This window comes from Aptenodytes forsteri, unplaced genomic scaffold, assembly GCF_000699145.1.
Source record: "Aptenodytes forsteri isolate BGI_AS27 unplaced genomic scaffold, ASM69914v1 Scaffold20, whole genome shotgun sequence".
NCBI lineage: Eukaryota > Metazoa > Chordata > Aves > Sphenisciformes > Spheniscidae > Aptenodytes > Aptenodytes forsteri.
In genome coordinates, this window is record NW_008795523.1 from 2,037,913 (window position 1) to 2,054,880 (window position 16,968).

Here is a 16,968-nt window from a genome sequence, read left to right on the forward strand (position 1 = left end):
TCTTTGCTTGAGATGCACGCATTTTTTGGAATGACTGAGCTATCGAAATGCAAAGAGGGTTGGTTACGTGTTTAGAGCAAAGGAGGAATTTCTGGAAACACCCATAATTTTAGGAACATATATGATGGTACTTTGATTCTCCATAAACACGTTCTGAAGAAGTTGAAAAGAGAATCATTTCTTAAAACAGAACTAAATTCAGATAGCCGAGTCACTAAATAATAACTACACTGTTGTGCAGCTCCAACAGAGGATGCCCTAAATATGGACCAACTGTATTAGTTTGTGGCAAGCAGAAGTTATGTATATTTATTAAGAATATAAGTTGATTTTTAATAACCAATTTTTTTTGTTAAGTATTTTTTTCCTATGGTGTTTTGCATAACTTAAAATTAGTGGGATTGCTTACGTTCGTTTGGGTTTTTTGGGGGGGAGGAGGGCTGTGGTGGTTTTGGGGTTTGGGGTTTTTCTTTTTTTCGTTGCTGTATGAATCCCAGAAAAGGAAAGCAACATTTAGAATTGGGTTGAGCACTAGTACAAATAAACTTAACCGGTCAAAAAACATAGGTGTAATAATTGGCAGATCTGAACTCCTTCCTAGAAGTGCTGCCAGGGTACTGGCCACAATCATTTGTGGCATGGGGCCGATTTGCTTCAACCTGCTTAATAAAGCACAGCGCACACAGAGGAACCAAAGCTGGAATTTGAGGCTGGTTGAATGAATGATAGAAAATGTGGGCATATATTTTTAGGGGCTGTAAACTGTTGTTCATACCTTCTTTTGGCACTTTTTTTTTTTTTAATCTGTATGCTTTGTATGTGTCATACAGGCAGATGTGTGAAAAACTGAAAATATTAGTATGCTTTATTGGTACTGCTGGAACTGTGGCAGATAGAAAGAATAGAACAACTAAATTTAAAAATGTGTTTCTGTTTTTACAAAACATTGTAGAACATCTTCCCCCCTCCCCGTCTTGCATTGTGTCTGAAGCTTGAGAGAGTCAGAAGTTAAGTTTGCGTAAACCTTTCATTTGCAAATATACCAGTAACCAAAGGGACATAGATAATAAAGATTATTTAAAGACTGCTGTCTGTTTGGAAGCACAGGGTTTGTTAGTTTTGTGTCTTTTTTTTTAACTGCTTGTCTTGCTTCCCAAAATCGTAAACAAACGTGTCATGCAGATACTGCAAATTATGAAGACAATTCTCCAAGGAATACTACATCTGCTAACCAGGGAGCTATTATATTTTATTGCTGTCTTATATATCCAGCAAGGTTTTTTTTACAAAGAAAAGCACTAGGCATTCGGCATGCAGAGCTAACTAACATGGAAACTTCATGGGTAGAAATGAGAACTTTGTATCTTTATATTTTTGAGTAAATAGAAAACCTGTGCAGTTAATGCAAAGTTGAAATTAATTCTTCCAAAGTTTTGACATTTGATAGGGGAATAGGATGCATCTGAATAAACAGAGATGCATTTTTCTTGTTTTGCTTGGGGGGGGAATTACTGGTCACATCCCTTAGGACAAAATACATCCTTGAGGGCTTAACATATCTGCAGTCTCTATTTCCTGCATGATTTCTAGTCTACATACTTGCCAGTCAGTATAGTCTACATACTTACAAGTCAGTATCGTGTATCTTTGTTTATGTACAGCATTTGATACTATTTGTACACAGAGGCAGAGGTAATGTTTGTTCCAGGGATCTTGTATGGTTCATATTCTTTAAATAAGACTCCAAATACATTATCTGGAAAACATGCAAACGGCACTCTTTCGCCATGTCACTTTGTCACACAGTAAAATGTAACTTTTTACTGGCATGAATTTTATAGGGAGAGGAATACATTTGTATATACTTTACAATCTTTAAAGCTCTTTAAGCATTTCTGCCAGTTTAAAATGTCTGTGTCATGTACTAACCGAGTGGTTCTTGACAAACTTAATTCTATTCTGTGGAAAAGTAGAAGCACTGGTGTTCTATTTCTAAACGTGTCATCTGCCCTGTATTTTCCCTTTTTCTCCTAGAAGATATTTAGAGGGATAAAATCTTTTACCAAAAGAATGTGTTTATTTTTAGATCATTTTCCAAACATACACAGTGCTACAGATCAACTTCTGTTTATTGATTTGTTGTGTCAATAATTCCATTAACTGTGCTTCATATAATTCGGAATATGCACTACTGCCCAAACATATGGTGTGGCACCAACAGCAGGGGACAAGAAGGAATGAGTGTGAAGAAACTAAAGTTCAGGCAGCGCCTCCCTCCTGTGCTATTAAGTTACTTAGTTCCAGCACAGTGTTGAAGGAAACTACGTAGTGTTTAAACTGTTCTGACAAATTCTAAGACTTACTCCTTTAAAGAATAAGTGAAAACTTAAAGGAAGAAAATGAAATGTAAGTGGAATCCACCACAAGCTCCATTCTGTCGATTATAAAGGATGTTTTTACAATAAGTAAGATACTTTTTCCAGATTAAGTAGGAAAGACATACTGGGCTTTCACATGTGGTAAACTTTGTTTAAAAGTTTGTATCAGATCCGTCATTGCTTCTGATGGTTGCTCCTTTCGTATGCTGTCCAAGAGGCTGAGCTGCTTTAATGGAGGATCGGCTCTTCTCTGTTTTCCCTGTATCCTAGGTAAATATTCAGTGCATTCGTGTCCTCTTCTCAAGTTCAACCCTCTGCCTAAGCAGGCACCAAGTCACTGATGAATTGTTATGAAACCTTGACTGCATAGTCATTTATCAAACTCCTCTCACCAACCATAAAATTTCTATATCTGATGGTCTCTCACAGCTTTCTATTGCGTAATTAAGATTTAGATTGCCTGGCAAGCTTCCTATTGGTGCCTGACACTGATTTTACTTCTGCGGGGGTTTTTTTCAGTCATCAGCAGGACTTCATAAAGTGCATCTGATTCTTGGAGTTTATTCCACTTTTCAACTTGAGCCCAAGCATTGTGACATTCATGGCACAATGTAAAACATCACACTGGGTGGTACACTTGTTTATCTTAGTTTCTTCATTGAATAGAAATGTTATTTAAAAATACAGCAAAAATGAAAAATAATGGTTTCTCTAGTATATGAACTGGAAATATATGTACCAATTCTTGTATTAAACTTGCAAAAACTAGTGATGGATTGATTTTCAGGGGAACAGTATGCAATTGTATTGGCTTATGGGCTGAATTTGACCATGTGGAATCAAATGCAAGAGATACTTGGGCTTTCTTTTTTTTGTTATATATGTAATTTTATTTTTATATACATGTGGAAAATAAATATATTTAATATAAAAATATATGTAAGATATATTTTATAGTCATAATATTAAAATTTTGTCTGTAATACATACAATATATTTGTACATATGGACATATACAAGTCTTTTCAGCAAGGAAAGATATGACTAGCCAAAAAAAGTAAGCCTGATCCATCACAAACTGCTGTAAATGATTCAGGCTGAGTAACAAAAAAAAAAAAAAATGCTTCATTAAATTTTATCAGACGTATTAGAGACCAATCTTTTAACTGACATATATGCTCAGTTTTCAAATAGCAATTTTTTTCCAGTGTCGCTGAATTAAATGTAACAGAGCCGTAGTCAAAAACTGTGAAAGAGTGTGAGAAAAGGTACATTGAGAAAAGGAGCCTTCTAAAAGGAGTCTCACTCAGCCTTGTGCCATAAGGCCAATTGTATCCAGCTAGGAGAAATCATTATATGCATGCCTCCTTTTCCCTAAGTGGAGGGAAGAGTTCTTCCTAGTTACTTGACCAGTTTGGGCTCCTCCATATTGTAGGGGAGCAGCAGACCTTGATTTGCTGCAGTTTGTCCTGCGCGAGTTGCTCTGTGGCATCCTTCTCTCGTTACCTGTCTGCCCTTAGTACTTCTCAGGTGTGAGCAGGCTGCTATCTGGGCTACATGTGCTTGCACAGTGGATGTTTTCCATGTGCTCAGTACATCAGCACTTCTGTGAAATGCAGACTTATGGCACACATGCAGACTGATGAGATTTTTCTTAAACTGTAGGTCTGGTCATGTGCTGTGGGAGGTGGGTAAGAGGGGTTGTAATGGACAACTCTCTTGTGCCAGCAGAAGAAGGTGGGGGGCCTGCCAACCCCAAGAAATTGGGCAAATTTATTCAAAACGTGGTCTGAGAGAGAAGAGGAAATACCAAGGGAGACTATTTGGGACTTTTAGGTCTTCAGGCGACTCACTGTTTCCAATTTGTTTGGATGTACTATTTTCGTAGGCTGCTTGACTATCATTCATATGGGTTTGTGTTTCCAATCTCAGTTGTGGACTGCAAGAAAATAGTTGGTGTGTGTTATATCAAGAGGAGAGTCAAGGCCCTATACTGTAGCTGGGGGAGGAGGTTACAATCAGGAGGTCCCTTTTTACATGGGGCAGAACGGGGCATGTTCTGTGGATCTGCTGTGGATATCTTGTGGTGGACTCAGTCTGTGAACCACTGTTGTGGAGGGTGAGAAGCCAGGAGATTCTAGAAGGCTAAGTGCATGCTGTAATGTAAAAGAGAAAAATACTTCTTTGTGTGCATTGAGGAAACTAGAAGAGGAAAATGCCATTGATCACCATTCCTGGGCAGCCATCTCTCATATCCATATGTAACCTTACAAAAATATTGAGCATACTTCCCCTTTTCTCATCTTTCTTAATGCAAAATCTTGATTATTTTTTTAATTTATATTTTTCCCCTCCTTAAATTGAGCCCCTGATTGCAGACTTTTTCATATTCAGCATGAAAGTTTAGCAGGTCTTAAGCTATGCACCTGCAGCCTTATCTACCCTGTTCTCAGGGAAATCAGCTTCACTATTTATTTATTTATTAGGAAAGCGTGTAGTGAGAACCTAACCCGTGGTTTACATACATGATAGTCAGTTTGCTTTGACAGGGAGCCTTGACAAGTACAGTCTGGTGCTTGTACATTCCTGGCTGCTGAGTTGCCTTCTCTGGATCAGCACTCTTAATTTACGTTCCGGATTATTACTATATTGGGGGGCATCTCAAAAAAAGAGGTAAAATTATTAAATGTTATTTCCTCAAAGGATGAGCATTCAGACAGCAGGCAGTTTGCATTGTTTCAGCATTGGGAATGTGTGGTTATTCACTGATCTCCTACAAATCACACTTTTCTTTTAAGAAACCATCCTGTTCAGAGGTGAATTCACTGGTGAACCTATAAGAATCAGTGTACTGTTTATAATGTGGATGCAATATTATGTTTGAACATTTTGTGGGTCCTTTAATTATGTTGCATCTCTATATTTTAATTTTGAATATTCCTCTCCCCCCCCCCCCCCCCCCCCCAATTTTCCCCTTTTTTACTGGATAAAGTCATAAATAACTATGACTTTCTAGTGAAGAGCTTTGTAATTTTGGGAAGCGTGTTTTTCCATGCAAAATAATATTCATGTGCGTGCATTACCCATTTAAGGAAGACAGTAAAATTTAAATTTTGCCATAATAAACTGCTATGGTAATCACATTTGTAAATGCTTCCACTCCACCCTCTCCCTACTCCCCTTCCTTTCCCTTCTTTTCTCATTCACCTCCCAAAAAAGTTTTTATTTCATTAGAAGTGTCTGGTTTGTTCCTCAGGATACATATGATACTACTTGAAATCAAGGACTAGGAACACGAGCACAGAATGCTGTTAAAACCAATGGTGAAGGAAGGCTGCTAGGGCCAAATACAGAATCCAAGACCAGCCCACCTAGCCCCTTGTCCATTTCTTCCCGCCCCCATCCTTCTCATCTGCCCTGCCTTGCATTTTTTTGGAGCTGGAGGAGTTCTTATTCCTTAGCTGCTTCTGTGCCTTTGTGTGCCTTCCATTTCCTCCTCCTCTCCACCTTTCTTTTGGGCATATGTGTAACAACTTGCTTGTGTTTTCCTGTAGCAGCTAGAGTCACTGTTTTGGTGACACTCTAGTTTCAGCTTGACACTGCATGTGCATGTCTCGTTGTTACTTCTGTATGTTGCCATTTTTCCCTGAAGAACAATTAAAAGAAGTGAAATTTCAATTTACTGTCATTTATAACTCAGCAGTAACTGAAAGTGACGTCATAGAAAAAGGACACTTCTCTCTATCCCGCTTTCATTTGCGTGCTTGGTTTCAAAGAACTACTCCAAATAGTGGTGGTGTTAGAGTTTCTTCACAGCAAACGCTAAAGGATTCTTGAATAATAGCTACTACTGCTTCTGTGAAGTTACAGTGAAGAGTTATGACTCATGTCTAGTTTTGTGTATTTTTAGGCAATGTTCATTCCAAATAAACTAGAAAGCGGACATCAACAAAAATAGAGAAAGCATAGTTTATACAGACACTGCTTATTTGGAGGATGCTCAGGAGAATTTACTGTTCTTACACTGTTGAGGCATTTGTGAGAAAATGGAAGGATAAGTTTGAGCACATTGAACACCTCATCCAGACTTCAGCATAGTCCTGTGTAATTGTTTGCATATGCATTTAAATTTCAGAATTTTGAATTCCTATTACTAGCAAGCATAAACGAATACGGCAGATAGATACAATTTCACTGGTCAAATCTACAAAAATAAATTTGCCATCATTCCCCTAATTTTCCTCTGAACAGATCTTGTTTGAAATAATTAAGATCATGTTTTTCTGAAATACTGTATGTTAATAATAAATTGTTTTGTATGTGTGTTTTCCTGTTTCTTCCGTAAATGATCTCTGGAGGAAGCTCAGCTAAGCTCCAGTCATGCTTTGACGGCATAATATTAAATTGCTGCTGCAAAACACGATTCTGTGTGTCTTTAGTTTTCTAAGGTAAATTCCTTTTCTGTTTGTGAAGTCCTGCACAGCAAAAGAAACCATTTCAAGTTTTAACTCAAGTGTTTCATATTATCTTGTTCTAGGTTGTTGGAAGAGGAGCCTTTGGTGTGGTCTGCAAGGCAAAATGGCGAGCTAAAGATGTAGCCATTAAACAAATAGAAAGTGAATCTGAAAGAAAAGCCTTCATTGTAGAGGTATGGTAAGTTTGCTGGAAAACATGGGGTTTGGTAGAGCTTGTTTTCTTAAATTCATAGGTGTATTTAGTGTACTAAAAGCTATGTCTGTATTGCAAGGTAAATGCAGCCTGTGGTACCCAGTACAGGCCTGAACCCCTTGTCATGCAGAGCAGGACACCTGCCAGAGCACATTGCAGCTGCTTTAGTTCGCTTCCCATGAAAAGTGGAAGGCAAGGGGGGAGAGAGGAGGGCACACAGGTCGGGGCAACACTAGTTCCTGGATTCTGTCCCAGTGTGGAGTCAGGCTGCAGCTGAAATACCCACCAAAATCCTGGAGCTGATTAACACTTCCAGGGGCTACAGTGTAGGTTCTTCATACAGTCAGGTCCATACTTGAAACTGTTTCTTAGTTTTTTCAGCAGTTGTAATCACTTCGTTATTTTTTCTTGCATATAAGTTTATTAATACATGTAACTCATTTAAGGGCAATCGTTCTTTCCATTAATGTCTACTTCTGCAGAAAGATCTTGAGTAGTTCAGATATACCGATAAACTTCCCAAGATACATAACATTTTCTAGGATCAAAAGTTAGCCATGTTATTTAAATGCGATATATTGTGACATGCTGCTTCGTATTTAGTCAGTAAGAATCTAGGATGTTCAAGATATACGAAATATGTTAAAAATAAATCTCTTAATTTTGGAACTAAATATGTAACACACTGAAGGGTTAAAGGAAGCATGTTTGTAATAGGCCTCTCTGTGTAAGTATTTATGTGTCGTTCGTTGCCATGGAAAGTTTTTAATGTTATTAATCTGAGTCTAATTTAATACTGAGCAGATCTGATCAGTCTCTTAGCATTTTTGTGTTTGAAAGAGATCTGAGAAGATAAACCCAGAAATACGTCCAGTAATTACTGGGATTCAGGAAACTCTGCAAAGTGCAAGCATCAGTTGTGATACTCCATTCTGGTTTTTTAGAACTGCTGAAGTGTAAAAAAAAAAAATAACATTAGCTCCCTAGAGAATGAACAGCATAAGCAGCCCCAGAAGTCTGTGTAAAGGGAAAAAAAATCATTTTTCCTTCTCTTCTACTACCTACTGGTAAAGAAGAATTCTGTGCAAAATAGTCTGATCGTCAATTAGTACGAGCAGCAGTAGGTTCTTGGAACAATGTCACATTAATACTAAACTGGCTGGCTTATTTGTGGTTTTGGTTTGGTTTTTTTGGTTTGTTTTTGTTTGTTTGGGTTTTTTGGTGTGGTTTGTTTTTTTTTTTTTTAAGAACAGTAATTTTCTGTATTGTGAATAAAGCCAATATGATTCAGATTGTTTATGAAGTCAGACAATCGGGATTCCAAAATTGGAGGCTCCAGGAAGAGCACTGAACCTATAGAGGTCGTAGTTGCACAGTGTTTATGACTTGAGTGATTTTTACTACACCATGAAAAAAATATTTTCTTTAAATTTAATTTCCTTAAAATTTCTTTTAAATACAGTTCCAGTTAGACACAAACCTAATTAATAAATTAAAATGCAAACAGGGATATTAGTCTTGTAATTCCTAAAATCACCATCTAGGCTTATGCAGATATATAAAACTGTAATTGCTGTTGTGGTGTATGAATTATAGATGTGAAAATAAAGCAGTAGCCTTTTTTTCCCATGGTTTGAAATGAAGTGTGATTTGTATTGCAGCTTCGACAACTGTCGCGAGTAAACCATCCCAATATTGTCAAGTTATATGGAGCCTGTCTAAACCCAGTAAGTTATAGATTTGTCAGTATGACAAAAGGTGTCTAGCTTAACATATGCAAGCATCAATGCACAAAATGTGTATTTTATATACAAAAAAGTGTATTTTATATATACATATAAATATATATATATTTTTGTATGTTTTAGCCATAATAAGGAAATATACAGATAGGTTGGTTGATATTTTCAGGTTTTTGTTTCTTCTTTCCCCTGCTATGAGAAATAAATTCTTTCAAGAAAACCCCAAATGCTGTTTCTAAACACTGATTATACTTCAGTTTGTCAGAACAGCATCTGGTGTATTGCATATGTACTGTCATTCATATCTACAGTCCTATTAATTTGGTGTATTGATGTACTGTCATTCATATCTACAGTCCTATTAATTGCAAATCAGCAATACGAAAAAGAAAATACATTAGCAACACATGATTCATAGCTTGTAAATCAGTTCCTATTCTCATATATGCAATTTTCAGGATTTGCTTTCTTTCTGCTACAGCTGCAAACAGTCCCACAAATTCTTAAAGCAGAAAAGCAAGTACTGTGACAGGACAGATGTATCCTTAGCTAATTCTAGTATGGGCTATTGGTTAAAATAATGCTGCATCCCTTTTTCCTTAGTACTAGTGAAATTCTTTTGACGTGGTATTTAAAATTTTTTGTAAGCCACTAAAAAAAAAAAAAAGGCAAATGACTTGCAGTTTGAAGACAGCATTTGCTTTTCAAGACTGGGGGGGAGGTCATTCTCTTCTTTCCTAACTTACAGTGGGAACTAAGTATAAAACTGTTTTCTGTTTCTTACACGTAAACATGTACCATTCAGACTGACTCTTTACCTCATAGATAAATTTTCCATTAGCTTAGGTATGGAGACTTTGCAGTTCCTCTCAAAGAACTTTCCTTTCAGTTTACCAAAGCTGTTTTCCGCCCCTACATTTAAAACATACCTATTTTTTGTCCCCTCTTCCCCCCCAAAGGTGTGTCTTGTTATGGAGTATGCTGAAGGAGGTTCTCTGTACAATGGTGAGTATCATTTCAACATAGTGTCTTCCTGGAGCTGAAGTGCTAGTGTTAGGGCAAACGTGATCTAAAATATAAAGTTGTTTCATACATGTCTGCATCCTTGGAGATACTTAGAAGCCACCTGGACACAGCCCTGGGCAATCGGCTCTAGGTGGCCTGCTTGACCCTGCCTGGTGGACCTCCAGAGGTCCCTTCTGACCGCAACCATTCTGTAGTTCTTTGAAATTCTTAAAGTAATTTTAAGGAGAAAGGAGTGTGCTTTTAAAAACCCCTTTTCAGTCCACTGGTTTGTTTCTTTATATCAGTTTATATATTTTATACAAGTCACTTAAGGTTTTCCAGTGGAACATCTGACAAGAGTCTTCCTTAACTTGTAAATTCCCTGAGCGTTTGTTTAACATAGACTTTACTAGAGATAGCTGAGAACAAGCAACACCTTTCATATTGAATTTTAACATGAAAAATTATGAAAAACATACTAAAAAGCAGAAAATATTTTGACATTTCCATTATTTTAACAGTCTGCAGAAGGATATTTTCAGTTGCAGTGATGAGGCATTGATAATTACTTAGATTCCATAGAGCTTTCTGACTGGTATGTTGTTAACTCTGTTGTATCTGTTGTAATATGCAATAAAGTTCTTTTTAGTTTGTGCCTTTGTTTTGCAGTGCTGCATGGTGCTGAACCTCTGCCTCATTATACTGCTGCACATGCCATGAGTTGGTGTTTACAGTGTTCCCAAGGAGTGGCATATCTCCACAGTATGAAACCAAAGGCTCTAATCCACAGAGACCTGAAACCACCAAAGTAGGTTTATGGCTTACAATTGGAATTTAAGATCATTTATAATAATTTCATTGCATTTTGAAAGAAATACCAATTGATAGTGACTTTATTGGATGTACTATATTCTAAATGAAAGCTGTGCATGTGAAAATTCAGTTACAGAATGATGGTGCACGGTACAGGAAATGAACTGTACTCAGTTACTTTCTGTTAAACTGGAGAAACGTCCTGCTCCTGCCCTGCATCATGAAAGAGGATTTTGATAGGGATAGGGCTTCTAATCAGAGGCATTTAAAATGGCCCAGTTTTACAATGGGTTGTGGTGTTCAGTAAGAGAACGTTAGGTGGGGGAGTTGTTTGGTTGCTTGGTTTTAACGTCATATTTAATCTGATACATTAGAGCTCTTTCCCCACGTGGCCATCCTCCTCTATCCCTTCCTTCTGCCTGTTCCACTACCCCTGCCAGAATCTCCCATCACTTTCCACGGAAACAAAAATGAATAGTTTTCTGCCTAGTCAGCTTGTTGATCTGACTCATTTTACAGCTTCAGATCTGGCTCCACGGATTAGGTGGAAACAGAGATTTGAGGATCAGCAGGATCACACCCTTTTGGTGGTAGCCTGCAGTTATTACCAGATAAAATTATAATGTGAAGCCACACTTTAAATCTTGAATTCTTTCTTATATCCCCAGTTTTGATTTAGAGAGCTGTTAACATGTAACTTCAAGTGCTTTCATTTAAATAAATAGCTATGTTGACTGACATTAATGGGAGTCTTGATGGTTCTTCTTTTGATAAAATTGTTACAGCACTTGTTGTTTTTCAGCCTCTGGTGTCTGAAAGACTAATTTTGTCAATATATGCTTAATGGTTTACTATGGCTAAAGATATTTATTTAAAATCTAGCATGTAGAAATACTAATAAATTACAATATATATTTGATTATTTTAAAATATTTCATATGTTAAGATTAGGCACAGGTGACCTCACTTATTTCTCAAATCATAAAACTAAAGCACTGAGAAGCAAAGCCTTAGATATTCAACTATACTAGAATGATAGTTGTTGGGATAAAAAAATCAGTGGTTTATTACCAGACTGCTTCATCCTACAATTTTAATTTGTTTTTTTGCTCTTTGACAGTTTGCTCCTGGTAGCTGGGGGGACAGTTCTAAAAATCTGTGATTTTGGTACAGCCTGTGATATTCAAACACACATGACCAACAATAAGGGAAGTGCTGCTTGGATGGCACCTGAAGTTTTTGAAGGTAACAATAATTTACAGTGTCAATATTATCTGTTCTTTCTAGGGATGCAACTGTGAATGAATTTGGTGTAGGAAAAGAGCATTATGTAACCTTACTTTATTTCAATCAGTGTACTAAAGTTTGAGGTAACAGCTGAAAGACTCTTCGCCAAAGTCTAACTTTTATTTAAAAAATCTGTATGATTGTATGTTGCCAAATAATTAGTGAGGTTTTCGAAGAGCAGCACTGAATTGACTCTATCATGTTAGTATTAGTTAATTACATGAAGATGTAGAACCTCTATTTGTGTCATTGCTGAGATTTACATAAGAAGTACCTTTAGACAGCTGCTGTTTCTTATTTTATAAGCAAGTAAAACACAGCCAGAGGGCTATTTCCCCAGGATTGTGCTGTTTCCAAGATTCTTAAGTCATTTCAAACTCTTCTGACATTTAAATACACTGTCATTACTTTCACTCCCTGTTCTGATCAGCTTTTATCTTTAGACTTTCCCTGTTAGTGTCTCTAAATTGAACATAATTGCCTTCATTTTCAATCCCCCATTTTCTTGTAACTCCATCTTCATCTGCTTTTTGTGTAATCTAGAGATTGGATGTACTTCCTCTTTCCTACATACTGAGGAACTTGTTATTAACAGTTGATTTAGTTAAGTAGGAAAACAAACTATTTCTTGGAGTGTAGCTGGGGAAGACGACGCTTGATAATTAGATAGGTATAATTGCTGCATGATTATCAGAGAAATAATCCAGTCAATATTAGATTGCAAATTAAACACCTTTTAGCCAGTCAATACTTTAAATTATCATTGTGATTAGCAGAGTGGTCTGGAGAAGTCATCTTCCTGCTTTAGGAAGCAAGTGTCCTGGTTTTGATGTATTTGGCAAGTGTTTAAGTGCTGCAGTGGTTTCCCAGATTCTGGATCCAAGTGGCCTTTTTTCTTTTACTGTCCTTATTCCAGAGAGAAGCAGCAAATTATATATGTCCATATACGTTTTTAGGGGGTGTTTTCTCCCGAACGCAACCTTTGGAGCTTCTGTTTTGGAGGTACCTTTTTCTCCTGCATATTGCTTAGAGGACCCACCCAAGGGTGATCTGTTTCATTCTGGTGCCTAAAAATTTTCCATTATGTCACTTTATATTGAAGCACCTACTCTATTTCTTTAACTCTAGGTAGGAATGCTTCTTTTCTTAACATTTGTTTACTATTAAATGAAATTGTATAAATAAGAAAGAACTTTTTCTTTTAGAAATAATCAGTTGGACAATCCATGTTAAAGCTAGATTTTTTTGAGTGAAAAATCTTAATCTAAACCAGATTTTGAAATAAGTATATTGTAGTAGGGATTTACAGTGCATATCCTAATTCCTCTGGTGTATGAATTCAGCTAGGCAGAACAAAGAAATCTTGTGTTGCAAATTTATTGTTGGACAGCAGCAAAAGCCTTCAGTTTACAGTTGGTTTTATGTACTTTTATCTGAAAGTATTTACTGATAATGACACATATCTTTATACAAGTATCAAGGAAAGAAAAGAATCTAGTAGCTTCTATGATGCAGCATATCAAGTTACTCTTGAAACAGTCATTAAACTACTAAAATTATCATGTCAAATATCAAAATTGCTAAAAATTTTTGTTTGCGTATGCTCCTGCATCAGAATTCAACAATGGAATAAATGCTAATATTATTTTAGTACTGTTCTAACGCTTTTGGATGAGAACAATAAAGGCACAAGAAGTATCTGTTGTAGATGGCACAGTGCTCATGAAAGTAATTGCCCTAATATTAAGATTTTTCCCCCCATTTTAAATACTAGGGCACCTAAAGCCTTGTACAGATCAAACAATCTAAATGAAAACAATATCATTTAGGTCAGGATAAAGTGAAAGAGAGCAAGTGCTCTAATCTCAGAACTCCCTTTAGAATGAAGTATTTTAAAATTGCTTTGGGATAATGAAACAATACAGAATACTCTCTCATTTCTTTTGGACTCTCAGTTTTCAGAATTAGTCCAAGAGTTCTCAGCCACAGAATAGAATTTCCTTGCTCAAACAGGAGAATAACACTACTTCCCTGTCATAGGCAGTGTTTCACAGAAGTGCTGTGGCTGCATAGACGAGAGGGACCGTTCTGCTTCCCTTAGAAATCTGCTATTGTTAAAAAACACCTTTTTTCCCCAGCACCTTTGGAAAAAAAGCTGACTGATAAAGCTGACTTTGCTATTCCCCTTCAGTAGCTTTTGAACTCATTAGCCACGTTCAGCTGCTTCGATACAGGTGTAAAGAGTTTTGGAGATGCCCAGTTCCTAAAGGGTTTTGTAACATCAGTAGCTGGGAGAAGTCCAAATTAGTGCGTTCACTTAGAGAGGACTTGTGGTTCATGCTGCAGCCTGTCTCTCCTGTCTGCCTTGCAAACTGGCTGGTCTGCAAGAACTGGCCTGAGAACATGCTGCTTTCCTTGCACAGTTTATCAGAGGTATGGGGGCAGAGGAAGATGGCTCATAGGTAGCGTGGAGCCTGTTGCAACTGGATGCTATACGATGGGTATCCACGTGAAACTAGGCTTCTTTAATTTCACTGTTAATGAAATGATTTGTCTTAACGGTGCTTTCTGATTATATATTAACAAAAAAAATATCTTGGCCACTCAATGCCAATTTTGATCCTTGTTTGAAGACAGATGAGCAAATCTATCATTTATAGTTACGCATTTATTATCATGCCATTAGCCATTCTCATTTCTTTTTAGTATTTGCATGAGTTGTGGTTACAGAGCATACATTCTTTCTTTGCAGTCTGTGAACATTTTTATTCATTATTCTATATCACCTACGTGTCTTCTGCAACTTTAACAGGAGTCTTAGAAATACTGAACTTTTGGTCAAAGAACTTTAAGTAATGACATGACAAAAAGAGTAAGAATAATAAGCAGGGAGGAAATAAGATGGTGAGGAATTGAAGAATCTGCTGATTTGTTCATATGGTAACTTACTAGTTCTGCTCAAGACCTGTAATTAATAAAGAGCAATGGATATGACAGAAATGTTATTGGCTGGCATATTGTGACTAATATGGAAGTGAGTTGAAGAAGAATGTTTAGAGGAAGCAAGCATAGTCAGTTAAATCCTGAATGCAAGAGATCTTTGAAACTTAATAAATTGCATTTTCTATTATGTAAGAAAACTGACGTATTTTATCATTTCAGGATGACTCCAAGTGAAAAGGATTGATTTCCAGAGAGAGGCATTCTTAACGATCCTACTGTCAAATGATTTCAGACTTAAGTTAGCGTGAATCAGCCAGCCTTAGAAAACTGTTTTTTCTCAGGAAAACAAATGTGAAGTGAAAGGAAGCATATAGAGCTATTTATCAGCTCAAACTGTACTTCTTTTTAATGTGTTATATAGAAAAGAGACAAATTATATTGATGGCTTTCTTCCAGGTAGCAATTACAGTGAAAAATGTGACGTTTTCAGCTGGGGTATTATTCTCTGGGAGGTAATCACCCGTAGGAAACCTTTTGATGAGATTGGTGGTCCAGCTTTCCGTATAATGTGGGCAGTTCACAATGGTGAGTTGAAAATACTTCATTGCATTTGAAGTTGTGTATTTGACCTATAAATTTGCTAAACGCTCTTAACTGTGCAGCTTTAAACTACTAGTTTTTCCGTTTTATACTTCATTAAATATGCATTTTTGTCATAAAGACTTAATAGTTAGACGCTGCCACTTTCGTGGAAGATGTAATTAACAAACAAGCAATGAAGGCTGGTACTCTGCCTGAGTGTCATTGCTTCAGTACTAAATGATAGAAGCTTAAGATGGGCACAGGCATCCTATTCAGTGAAGAAGAGAAAAGGGCAGACAGTGATAGGATGGGTGAGCATTATAGTCATAATAATGCACAAAGATAGATGTTTGCAAATGGCATTTTTAAATGAAGAAAGAGATTCTCCAGTTCAGTTTCTCAAGGACATGAGTCATTGAGATTAGGAGTGATGAGTGCCTAGCATAAAAGCATTAACTGTAAAAGTAAGCATAAATGTAATAGTCATAAATCAGAAAGCCTCAGTAAGATGCGTGAGTATCCTTTAGGGGAAGACAAATTCCCTATCTGTCCCTACTTTTGCTTTAAAAACTTCTCCCTCTTTTTTCCTTTTTCTCTTTTTTCTTTTTTTCCCTTTTCCTCTTCTCCTTCTTAGGAAGGAAGTGTTAGTGCGCTTCATCTCACTTGAAACCATTGTGGCACTCTTATTTCATGTATTACTTGTTATGGTTAATACATTTTTAAATACTTGCTGTTTTCTATGCAAAATGTCAATACATCTCATGTATTAAACACAACTGGATGTCCATTAATTGTACTCATTGTTGAAATAGTAAAAAGAGTAGAAACTTGAACCAAAAAACAGTTGAAGTAAAATAGGTAATTAAAAATGTATATAGGCCGTGAAAAAGTCACCCGAAATTGGTACTTCCAGTGCTTAATAATTTTTCAGGAAGTTCTTAAGAGCAAAATCAGCCCTCAAAAATACTTTTTTTTTTTACTTTTTTTTTCTTTTTTTCTTGTGAATACAGTGTTAGAAACCAAAGACTGTTACTACTTGCTTCCTAGTTTGGTCTAGAGCTTTATTCTTCAAAAAGTGGTAACATTAGCCATTGTAATATGTTGTATTTGGTCAGTCAGTGAATTTATTCAAACCACTACTGAAGGAAAGGCTTAATTTTCTTTCTACTTGTTTGTATGTAATTGTAACTTGTATGTAGTGCAAAGGAACTTTTTTTTGTCAGTTTTTTGTTTGTAAGAGAGAAAATTAAGTACAGGCCAGTACTTTCAGACTACAATTAACTATATGTTTTCCTCTCTTTATTTAGCAAAATACTGGAGAGAGAGATCGGTCACTGTCAGTCATCCTATAGTCTGTCTAACAAATTAAGGGTTTTTTTCTAATTTCAATTATAGGTACTCGGCCACCACTGATCAAAAACTTACCTAAACCAATTGAGAGTTTAATGACCCGCTGTTGGTCGAAGGATCCCTCACAACGACCATCCATGGAGGAAATTGTTAAAATAATGTCACACTTGATGCGGGTATAAAAATTTATTTTAGTATCT

At 36.5% G+C, this 16,968-nt stretch overlaps 1 protein-coding gene across 3 annotated transcripts in view; it reads left to right on the forward strand.

Annotated features, from left to right (window-relative positions):
• Positions 1 to 6,915: 6,915 nt before the first annotated feature.
• The window catches only part of MAP3K7 (mitogen-activated protein kinase kinase kinase 7), a 34,360-nt gene continuing 24,307 nt past the window's right edge, over positions 6,916 to 16,968 (forward strand). For 2 of the 3 annotated variants that reach the window (XM_009281925.1, XM_009281927.1), the window contains exons 1-7: positions 6,920 to 7,026; positions 8,708 to 8,773; positions 9,748 to 9,793; positions 10,463 to 10,601; positions 11,727 to 11,851; positions 15,293 to 15,421; positions 16,814 to 16,944. In XM_009281925.1, the coding sequence (XP_009280200.1) occupies positions 9,760 to 9,793; positions 10,463 to 10,601; positions 11,727 to 11,851; positions 15,293 to 15,421; positions 16,814 to 16,944 (558 nt within the window). In that variant the 5' untranslated portion in view covers positions 6,920 to 7,026; positions 8,708 to 8,773; positions 9,748 to 9,759. Of the gene's footprint in view, positions 7,027 to 8,707; positions 8,774 to 9,747; positions 9,794 to 10,442; positions 10,602 to 11,726; positions 11,852 to 15,292; positions 15,422 to 16,813; positions 16,945 to 16,968 lie in introns of all 3 variants that reach the window. The other variant, XM_009281926.2, reaches the window with a different exon arrangement.